This window comes from Trichophyton rubrum (genome assembly GCF_000151425.1).
Source record: "Trichophyton rubrum CBS 118892 genomic scaffold supercont2.1, whole genome shotgun sequence".
Taxonomy (NCBI): domain Eukaryota; kingdom Fungi; phylum Ascomycota; class Eurotiomycetes; order Onygenales; family Arthrodermataceae; genus Trichophyton; species Trichophyton rubrum.
The window spans coordinates 2,206,479-2,216,998 of record NW_003456428.1 but is presented as its reverse complement, the minus strand read 5'-3'; the positions used below and the strand labels follow the sequence as shown (position 1 = coordinate 2,216,998).

Genomic DNA, 10,520 nt, shown 5'->3' with positions numbered 1-10,520 from the left:
CCTTCCGCCTGGCTATCTTCTCTGAGAAGCTCTTTGAAGTTGGGGCTTCCTTTGCGGATTTTGCCTTCAGACCCTTTCCACTGCATTCGCTATTAGTATATACACTCCATCATATCATATACTGGGAACACACTTACGAACAAAGATGCCAGCTCAGCCACAGGGAACCCTTCTTCTCCCAGTTCAATAGCCGGCGTGAGGATCTGCTCAAGGGTGACCCTCCCACTCCCGAACTTTTCCACTGTGTCCACCCACCCGGCAGCGGTTCCTGGCACCGTAACAGCATGAACGCTCAGCTTTGGTAGTTGTGTCAAACTGTCGTCTCCCAACGCCTGACGCACCCGGTCCAGGGAAGCACCTGCCGGCATGCGTCCAGAGCCATTCAACGCATGCACTTTCTTTGTTTTGGCGTTGTAGAACAGACAGAACATGTCACCACCGATACCGGTAGAGTGTGGTTCCGTCACATTCAGCGCGGCCGCTGTAACACTGTTCCGTTAGTTCTGCGGCATGTAATGTGGCCTGTTGCAGGTCTTATGGAGGGGCCATAGCTGTTGTCATCCCACTCACCCACAGCAACCGCCGCATCCTGAGATCAGAGAGGTCCATCAGTACGTAGAGAAACACACAACACGGATAACTCGGTAAGTGTACGTACAGCAGCATTACCACCTAGCTTCAGGATCCTCTGGCCAGCTTCAGCAGCCAGAGGTTGGGTGCATGAGACTATTCCCTTTGTGCTATGGACCACGCTCCGGCGGCAAGGAAACGCAGTAAAGGGCGCAGACGCAGAGTGGACATCGCTCGCAGTCACAGGCATAGCTAGGTATTTATTCAGTAATTTCTTCGGACTTGAATCAAATTGTCAATTGTAACCAGCAGCATGTCCAGCCTCAGCAGCTCCTCGAACGTCTGCTTAAATAGCTGTAGTTAGTTATGCAGCAACCCGGGTAAATCGAGCCCCCATGGAAAGAAGCCGAGATTATCGCCGAGCTGCCCAGGGGACTCCCTCCGCACCGGCTTTGGCCCCGTCCAAGTCCCATCTCGAGGGTCCGCAGCAGCAAAACAGCAAGCCAGCCGGCCAGAAGATGCTTTCTTTGCCTCAGACCCCCACATGGAGATTCCGTCTTTTCTCCTCATCTTCATGCGGAGAGCGTGCTGGTGAGATGGATCGCCCATCGTCACACCAAGGGGTTCCGACCCAGGCAATTGTATTACCAAGGGGGGTTGATAGCACCATCCGATGCGTACGTACTTCTAGAATGGGGCATGAAGAAATTTGTGGATTATTTCACAGAAAACTAGAAATAATGGGCATATATATAGGTACAGCTTCAGGCATGGAGTGACCTTTTCCAACTTCCATCTGGAAACAATGTTAACTAACAAATTTTAACTTAGGCCACTAAATAGTTAACGAATCGACTACCCAAGGGGGTAATTCGGGACAGTGTTTCAGTAATACAACTATTCTGGTTGTCCATATGCACAGAGAGTCGAGCTGAATATATATTTAAGGAGACTTGGGCTGGCGTCTCCGGACTTTCGCCATGACATCCATCTCAGGATAGGTCCATGTATTCTCAAGAAGGACCATGGGCGCGAACTTTTGACCCTTGGAAAGGAACTGCACGTCATATTCCAGCAGGAACCTTGAAAATAAAACTTGAGCTGCCTTCACGCCGATGAACCTTCCAGGGCAGAGTGAAGCTCCATATCCAAATGGGAGGAAGGTCTCGGAGGCAGTGGTTGCCCGTGCGGTGCTTGTGTTCGATGCTTTATCATAGAACCGGTACCTGTCAAAGGTAAGAGGATCAGGGTAGAGCTCAGGATCGGTATGCATGAATTTACACGGCAACCCTATATATGATCCCTTTGGAAGATCTATGTCCACAGATTTGAGCTTAAGCGGCGCATGGAGCACTCGAGACACACTGACTGTTTAGCTCAGGTGTTAGCTCGGCCTCACAGAGCCGGAGTGTAGGGTCTGATGACGGAGAAGGCACCTACCAGAAATTGCAACGTTCAAGCGCAGTGTCTCTCGAGTGAAGCTTTCTAGCTTTGGTGTGTTTGCTAGGAAGTCAGAGTCCCATCCATCGGCAGAAGCTAGTGCCCCGGAAACCTCTTCCCTTAGATCTTCCACATATTCTGGACTGTCCATAATCCTGGATAGGAGAGCAATTAGGAGCGGCACAATGGGTCCCCAGACTTCGTATATGTGGAACAAAGACTTCATGGACAAACTTTCGAACTGCATATCATCACTTGGAGACTGTTCTTTAGTAAGAAGACCGTCTTTCAATGCCTGCTTCAAAAACACGGTCAACATGGTTAGATCATCGGCTGCTGATTCGCCTGATCGGAGTAACGCTACACGTCTCCGAATCTCAGGGATTAGTTTTTCTTTTAGTATCGAAGCATTGGAGCGGAATGCTCGGCATACTGGGGAGAATCCCCATACTAAAGGACGTAGAATCCTTGGGTATTTATCAAATTCCCCCAATATTTCTTCAATACCCATAACGTGGGAGGTTATCTGTGCCATGAGCTCTTGGTCTCTGGAGAATTTTGGCCCTAAGACTAGAGATGTAGAAAAGAGCATCAGGAGGGGAGACACCGTCCCCATTAAGTTGAAATCGGTCCACTCTACAAAGAACTTATTAGATCATCCGCTAATGTTCCAGGCAATGGGTAAAGGGGGTGGGTAGCAAGCGATACCCTTGTGATTTGGATTTCCTAACAATGAAGGGAGAAACTCTTCGGTGTCCGCGGCCATATATCGCTGAATCATTTCTATTTGTGAGAAGAACAGAGGTTAGCCTATCGATTGAACGTATGTTTCAGCAGGGAGTGTTTAATGAAGGCTAACCAAAATGTTTTTTCTGATTGTACGCCATGACAGTGCGAAGGTGAGTTTGGCAATCTACCTGTGTATGATACCCCATGGCAGCCACCTACAAAGTATTGATAAATTAGCCCGATTATTTGACGAACAAGTCAAAAAGGTAGTTTAGGAGATAACTTACATCCTGGAGATATCTCGTGAAGTTCAAATGGCTGTAAGGCAAATTACACCATTCCTTCATCGCTTTCGACGGAAGGAGTATGATCCAACTTTCAAGGTCTGCTTTGGTTGCAAACGGCTTCCCTTGCTTGGTATACTGTTCAAAGAAAGATAGTCAGTAACAATATCTAGTCGAGCATTGCCGACTGCGGTGCCACTCTTGTACACCTGGGAAGGGTCAACCTACATTATCGTATGCGTATTGAAGGGCATTTTCTAACTCGGCGCCACTCAGCTTCTTCCTAAACCGAGTCTTGAAAAGGGTCTGGCTAGTAACACAGTAGAGGCCCCTGACATGCCAGGAACGCAGGAGAATGTCCGCATGGTCGATAAGCAAGATAAGAACTACCAAGAGACCAATAGATAGGGCAGTAATTTGATAGGGGATGGTGTGGTTGATGAGGTCGGAGACACTCAAACTCCCTATCGATGCCATGGCTTATGATGTCTGTCAGAGCTGTGATGCAAGTATTGCAACCAAGAGAGGCTTGATAGGGCTGCAATCGAACCAACTGGTAAGACGGAACGCCCACTTGGGAGGAGTACTCTGTGTCTGAGCTTTGAAGCGAGATCAAGCGGTGCTCAGGAGCAGTGGTGTCAAGACTGTTTACAGAATTTCGAGTTATATATATTGTGGTGGTATTTGGGGGTAAAGGATCCCACCATGCCATGCCATGCCATGCCATGTCATACAGCATTCTTTGCTATTTGTGGTTACTCTGGCTCCGAATGCTCAAAAAAAAAAAAAAAAAAAAAAAAAAAGCAAAATTACTCATTCCTTTCCGTTTCATTTTCCTTTTTTGACCTGCGCATTGATTCTTTCTCTCCTCCTCCCGTCACTATTTGCTTTTGCCTGAACCCTCAAGTTGGTCATCAAAGGAGAGCCGCTCTTTACAAGGCTGGATAGCAATTAGCTACCCTGGAAGTCTTGATCGCGGGAAAGGCTATGGTGCTGTGGTTAGGGATGATCAACCATAGGCAGCCCTGCCCAAAGCCGATAGAGGATTCCGTAGTCAACCAGGCCATCTCGAGCTCTAGCCTAGTGTATCAGCCAGCACTGTGGTTGAAGCCAGGTAACTACTCGGTGGGATAGTCATGCTAGTTGGCGCAGCCTGGTAAACTAGTGAGCTAGCTAACGAGCTAGTTAGTTAGTTGCACTTTGCTGGAAGATTCTTCCTCGCACTGCGGAGCTCCAGGACTCCGTAACTTCTTCGTACTCTGAACTCCATACATGAGTTTTAAACCACACCAGCCCCGTTCGAAAGTGACAAGTCGCCGCTTGTGTGTAGTGAGCTAGATTTTGTCGAAACCGAGAATGCGCATCAATTGATAGGGTTGTAGGGTTGTCGTGGAAATAACAAGCATACTTGGCTGAAAAGAGAGTTTCCCCAGAAAGGATGGATCCCTCGGTGTGATGCAGGGAAGCAGGAGTAAAGTAAGAATTGGGCCTTCTGTGGGGCGGTTGATATCAAACTCTCTAAGGCATGCTTGATTATTTGTTTATACGTACCTGGTATAGGGGGTAGCTAACTAGTTAAGCTTAACTACTTATTCTACTAGGTGAATTGATGATGTGAAGATGCCTCACAGACAACCGGCCTACTCAGCTGTGGGCACTTACTCAATCCCAACGAGCCAGGATGGAAAGCAGTTAGGGGTGTACAAATGCAAGGTATCTCACAGCTCGAGTAACGATGTGACACAGCACAGGCCAATGGCCGGAATTAGGCTGTCTGAAGCCAACCTAAGTAGGTGGGCAACCGATCACTAGCGAGATAGCCGCCGGAAGTGTGGTGAGGTCAAGCATTTCGAAATCGAAGAGTTCATCCCAAGCACAGAAGACATGGAATCTTCTGAGCTTTATTTACTCCGTACCTCTGTTGCAGACGGGTAAGAAACGGGTACAGCCATACTCTGTAACTGGTCAAGAGATAGTGGGCTTAATGCCAAAAGAGGGGCCAGTGGTCCGCATAATTGCAATTCGGCCTAGGGCAAGGCTGGAAGCACACAGGCTCTTCTCCCGGGAGACAGTTTATGTTCCGTTAAAGCCATATGTTTGATCACCCATCGCTTCGTACGGGAGTAATGTTATGTGTCTCCCTCTTTCCAGTCCGCAACCTAGTAATCAAGATTCCGCTTGAATTTCCTACTCTGTATACATCACATAGGGAAGCAACTCGTACATACAACATTCGAGTGTTCCCAATAATGCACAGTCTTCGTGCAGAAGCGACTACCCCCTAGGATCTGGTTCGCTGTAGAGAGCTGGACATCTCTCAAATTCATTAATGCGAAACCAGCTCTGTTCTAACCAGCATGTCTTGTTAAGCTACCGAGACTGCAGTATTAGCTGGGGAATCAGAAGCAATAACGTAGATTTCTGGGATAGGTAGCTGTGCGATTGACAGGCTGAGATAATCTATACCATCCCAGCAGAAGTTTGCCTCAAATTTGGGAGCTCCCAAATAGAATATCGGGACCCTGCGCTTCGCTTGACGACTGCATCGTAGTATTGTTTTTGTCGTCTCTGTCCAGCGAATTTCAAATACGAGTGGACCGAGGACGATCCCAATTCGAGACCCGAGAAGAATATTGGAGAACGAGAGCAGGAGTGGATCGTAACCAGCATGACAAAAGCCGGAGGCAGCAGAAGTAGGGCATCGACGGAAACATAACTTGGTTATCCATCCTCCTTGAAAGCCGCTTCTTTTACGGAGCAACTGGAATCGGGAGGTTGAGGGGGATAGAAATATCCACAAAGCCAGCGATTGTAAAGCTTGTACACCATAAATACGGGCCTGGCTTCCTCCTATCAACCATAGGAATATTCTTGGGCAGGAACCTAGAGCTCAGTTTCCATTGGACGAGATCTCTTTCCAATTTTTCCATTGGTCTATCGGAAAGCGGAATTACTAAATGCCGCTTTAAGCTCGGGCGGTCGGGCCCCGGCGGGGTCTGTTGATTACATAAACGTCACCTGACCCTCGCAGTTGGAATTACTAGAAAGGACGAGAGAGTGAGTGGGTAGAAGAACCCGCAGACGGCCCTATGATTTTAACCGATTATATTAGCATTAGCCGCACGTCAACTTCGAGTGAAACTATTTGGACTTGCTTGGTCTTCGTCGTGCTTGCGAGCTGTGAAGTGACCTGGCAGCATGTTTCTTTAGTGACTGTCCCTTTCCTCTCTTCTTTTCTCCTTGTCCTCTTTTATGTCTTGTCTTAGATTTTAATAACAAGTTCTTCGCTTGTGCATTAACCCCGGCTATCCAGATACCTATTCCACTGGATAACTAGCCACAGTTTTCTCACGGTCCGCTCCGCTCATATTAGGGGGGTTATCTGCATGGCACAACCATGGTGGTGTTCATAGACCATTCGCTCGAAGATGCGTCTCCGAGCAAACCTGCTATCGGCTCCTTCGAGTCAGGGAACATACCCCCGCCGTCATTCACCAAGGATAGTCAATTCATGCTCGCCGCATCCTTGCCCCAACTGCGAGCTGGCGATTCCACCAGGACGGAGATAGTTGATAAAACTGGACCCGAGAGGGATATGGATCCTTCGAGCCTGAATGGCATTATATCTATGGCATTAAGCTGCTACCCGTACGCAAAAACATCACACCTTTTGCCGCTGTTGTTGTTGTTGAGGATGAAATATGTTGATTCTCTCTATATATTTCTTCCTTTTTTGAATGCTGTGGTATCTGGCAATTTCTTGTTCAAGATTGTTGACCATCATACCTTGCTTGTCTTTACGTTCTTATTTACAGGATAGTGACCATGCTCGCTCGGTGTGTGGACCTAACTACTCTACATTCATTATCCATGACATGTCGTCAGGTCCACTCTACGCTCCTTATCTTTCGAAATCAGCTCGTCAAGGAAACCCTACGCTGTAGGAACGAGGTCCTTGACGACATAATAATTCAGTCTCGCTCAAGGTCATCTAATGTCCAATGGGGTAGTCGGCCTCCTACCCGGAACGGCAGTCTTACTTGGGGGAAATCTGGACGTTGCGCCAGAGATATGGTTGACAAATGCCAGCGTTGCGACGAATATGTTTGTAGGGTACGGCTGCTCGTCTCTCTTTATACAGCTCCTGTATTCACCTACTGAGTCCTCATTAACATTCTTGTCGTTTTTGTTTTTAGAACTGCACGGTCAAACCTCCTTCATTAGCAAACTTAAAAAACCGTTTGCGGCGGATTTGCCCAGCCTGCATCGAAGCACCTTTAAGTAACCATAAAAATGGGATGGCCACAAATGGACAAACTTCCGGCCTGCATATATGCACCTGTGATACCAATTCTTGGTACTGCCGTCCCTGTGGCCAACACTTGAGGGCCGAAGATGTCACCTACCAACGTGTCTGGTCATGGCGCACCAGGTACAATGAATTTCTCGGCGGAGGTGGTCACTGGGTCGGGTATGGAGACTGCGGCCAGGGTGTGCAGTGTGGCCTTGAGCAAAGGTGTCTTGCCGCCGAGTACATTGAGGTAGAAGTGGACTGTGAAGTCGGAGACCGGGTTTCGGAGTTTTCCCGTTCTGATAGTTCGAATGACAGCTCCCTCGAGCATCTTCGTCATTCTAGCTCGTTTTCGCATTCGGATGGCCGGGATGATGAGGAACCAGGCTACCTCCGGCAAGAGATCGAGGGAATCGGGGGTGTGGTCAAGCAAAAAGTCAAGAAGAGAGTCCGTGTAGGGGCTAGTGTCGAGGAACGTGACGATGACCGGGAAAACGCAACATACTTGAAACAAGAAACCTCAGGCGCCGTGCGAAGTCGATGCGGATGGTGTTCTGGGATTGTTCCAAGCAATGTTGAAAGGAATCGTGACTGATTGTTACCACAAGCAAATACATATACGGTAGATGTCTTGGCAAGCATTCCCTGTCGGCACACCATACTGTTGCACGTATATAATCACATGAACCATGACATTATCTCTTGTTCGCAGCCTTGTGGTTTCTGTAGGCTGTGCCTCAAACAAAGCTCCTTTCTATCACCGATGCTGTTTCCTGCACTCAACCTTATCACGCATTGTCTTTTAACTCTGAGGATTCCTGTTCCTGACGCTTAGAGTGAACTTCAAGTAATTTTCGCATCACTATCAGACCTCGAACGTCAAATGTATGACTGCCGGTCGTCAGTGCTGCGATCTATACCACCATCTGTTGATCAAACATATCGTCATAGGTAGTGTTGGTCCGAAATTTAGAGTTTTGATGAAACACCACCAGGAATGCTTTGATCACCACTAAAGCATAGCCTAACATCAACAGCACCCCTTTCATAGTAACTATAGACTTAGGTAGAAATTCATTTTCAATCATTATATACTAGATTTTAACTCCCGTACAGTCAATTATTCTAAACCCCAAACATGGTCTTGAGTCAAACGCATTCATTTAATCAGCCAGGAGGCACATTGTGTTGGAAATTTTACAGGGTGGGTTCGAGCTGTTGAATATGCATGCTTACTATCGTCTCTTACTAATGTGTCTTAAGATATCCCAAATTATCATTAGTTGTCTAGGGAACATATTCCGAAATATTAACCGGCTGCTAGATATTTCTAAGCTGTGTACTGTAGAGGCTGCAAACCGGACTGTACAACAGCCTTATCTACCCCTTGCAGCTTAATGAAACAAGAGGCTGATTATGTACTTTCAGTAGAATAAGAGCAGAATTTTCACACAAGGCGCGGAAAGTGCCAGAGCAGCATTTTGGAAGGATCTACTGCGTCATGTTACTAATACGACGATCTAGCCAGGCTATCTTCAGCTTCGATATGCTTCCATGGGCTGGAAGAAGAGAGTAAAGGGGGGGAGAGGAAGGCACCTTCCGGATAACAAGGAAATAGCAGTGAAGTAGGTAGGATGGATGTTTGTCGAGGTGCTTTCCCCTAGCTGCAGGATCACCTCGCTACCCAACACATGAAGGAAATCAAAACCGGCCTGATGGGGGAAATAAGATATTCATGTTGCGAGGGATGGCATCCGAAATAGTAGGGATAGATAGAAGGACTCCTAATTAAAATGACCAGTTCATTCTCCCGATTCGCTCTTGTACTGGCGAAAGAAGGAGAAGACAGGCTTTTGAAAAGCACGGCAGAATGACATGGGATATCAGAGGTTTGTAATCTGGTAATGGCCAACTGGCAGCTTTTGCCTTCAAATGTTCAATAGGAAAAGATAGCAGGGGAGTAGACCATTGGAGGAGAAGGGCAAAACCAACAGTTAAGACTCCGCATCTCGCGGCTGTGATTGGACGGGGATTTTTTACAGCCTGAAATGCCTGTCTGCATCAACCGCCGGTGCATGGCAGGGAAGTGAATCAGCCCTGGCGAGCACAGGGCCGGTCTTGACTCTCGGCGCGAGGAGGATTGCCCTTGTCTGACCCTACTCGAAGTCGATTTTTCCTCAGCGTTTTGCAAAAAAGGAGGAGGATGCATTAGTAAAGCAGGCTAATTAGTTTTATTTATTAATAGTGCTAATTAGTCGTATTAATCCAGCTTGGCATGCATTCAGTAGCAGATTAAGTTACTATTTTTATCGAACTTATGGGACTTATCTAATCAAACCTTCTTTCTGCGCGGCTGCTTTTGGCTTAGCGGCTGTTTATTATTAGCAAAGTTAATTTAGGTTAACTTACCCACATTTGATGGCCAGAGTAAACAAACAGCAAAGGAAAGTGCGAACAGGAGGCTATGTTGACCGGTTAACCAGGTGAGCTTTCCATTCTGTTGTGAAACCGTACGGCTGGCAGTAGCCATACTCCATGTTTTTGCGCAGCAATCCTACCGTGAATTTCAAGGATATATACATAGATTGGGGCCGCACCTGGAGTGCTTGCTGACTCTGATTTTAGAGTATAATATGGATAAGTGATGGGGAGAGGGAGAGTAGGGACTCCGAAACATACATAAACGATACGATGGTACGTTGGGGTGGAAAGTATGCACTAGGGTGGAGCACAGCTCATGCATGACTAGAATTTCCTGGCCGATATGTATGTACTGTGTTTGGCCTTGGCCTGTCCTTCGTCCTCTATAAACATGAAACGACCTCGATCCTGGAATCTCGAGGCATATGGTGTAGTAAGCGACGCTGGAGAATGATCAATCGAAGGGGAAAACTTAACTCAACGGGAACTAAATATCACTATAGCTCAAGACCATTCATCAGTTTCATTGTCAAGTTCACCAGATCGAGCAGACAACTTCAACTTGCATGCTCTGTCACCTTAGTAAATATTTACAGTTATACTTCACCTCGCTCTTCGGCTTCTATGATATTCTATGTAGAGCAACAATAACTATAGAGTATGTCAGTTAGGAGATAGCGCAGGCATAGGGTGGTTGGCATGCAGCGGCCCCGCAACGCCCCTGCTGAGACAAGCGTGGAGCATAGAATCGAGTTCCGCATACCTAGTTAGCTCTGACAGCTGTA

At 47.3% G+C, this 10,520-nt stretch overlaps 4 protein-coding genes across 4 annotated transcripts in view; 2 read left to right on the top strand and 2 right to left on the bottom strand.

The window, feature by feature from the left end:
* The window catches only part of TERG_00831 (gamma-glutamyltransferase), a gene marked incomplete at both ends in the record, with an annotated part of 2,094 nt that extends 1,274 nt beyond the window's left edge, over window positions 1-820 (bottom strand). The window contains 4 exons of the mRNA XM_047747662.1: window positions 3-80; window positions 142-481; window positions 571-589; window positions 659-820. Of these exons, the coding sequence (XP_047603625.1) occupies window positions 3-80; window positions 142-481; window positions 571-589; window positions 659-820 (599 nt within the window). The remainder of the gene's footprint in view (window positions 1-2; window positions 81-141; window positions 482-570; window positions 590-658) is intronic.
* Window positions 821-965: 145 nt separating this feature from the next.
* On the top strand, window positions 966-1,386 carry TERG_11640 (uncharacterized protein; the record flags this gene model as incomplete). Its single annotated transcript, XM_047750724.1, has 2 exons — window positions 966-1,247; window positions 1,327-1,386. The coding sequence occupies 2 exons, from the start codon at window positions 966-968 to the stop codon at window positions 1,384-1,386; spliced, it is 342 nt and encodes a 113-aa protein (XP_047605249.1).
* A 127-nt stretch (window positions 1,387-1,513) lies between these two features.
* Window positions 1,514-3,642, bottom strand: TERG_00830 (uncharacterized protein; the record flags this gene model as incomplete). Its single annotated transcript, XM_003238795.2, has 7 exons — window positions 3,574-3,642; window positions 3,252-3,502; window positions 3,027-3,161; window positions 2,870-2,954; window positions 2,719-2,793; window positions 2,011-2,646; window positions 1,514-1,938 (listed from the first exon to the last, which is right to left on the bottom strand). The coding sequence occupies exons 2-7, from the start codon at window positions 3,498-3,500 to the stop codon at window positions 1,514-1,516; spliced, it is 1,605 nt and encodes a 534-aa protein (XP_003238843.1). The 5' UTR covers window positions 3,501-3,502; window positions 3,574-3,642.
* A 186-nt stretch (window positions 3,643-3,828) lies between these two features.
* Window positions 3,829-9,355, top strand: TERG_00829 (uncharacterized protein). Its single transcript, XM_047747661.1, has 3 exons — window positions 3,829-6,080; window positions 6,136-7,136; window positions 7,220-9,355. Exons 2-3 carry the CDS (start codon window positions 6,849-6,851, stop codon window positions 7,907-7,909), a joined length of 978 nt encoding a protein of 325 aa, XP_047603624.1. The 5' UTR covers window positions 3,829-6,080; window positions 6,136-6,848; the 3' UTR covers window positions 7,910-9,355.
* Window positions 9,356-10,520: the final 1,165 nt, after the last annotated feature.

Coding starts and splice junctions, on each gene's coding strand:
- TERG_00829 (XM_047747661.1), top strand. CDS start 6,849: ATGCTCGCTCGGTGTGTGGACCTAACTACTCTACATTCATTATCCATG. Junction 7,137..7,219: donor GCGACGAATATGTTTGTAGG/GTACGGCTGCTC, acceptor TTTTGTTTTTAG/AACTGCACGGTCAAACCTCC.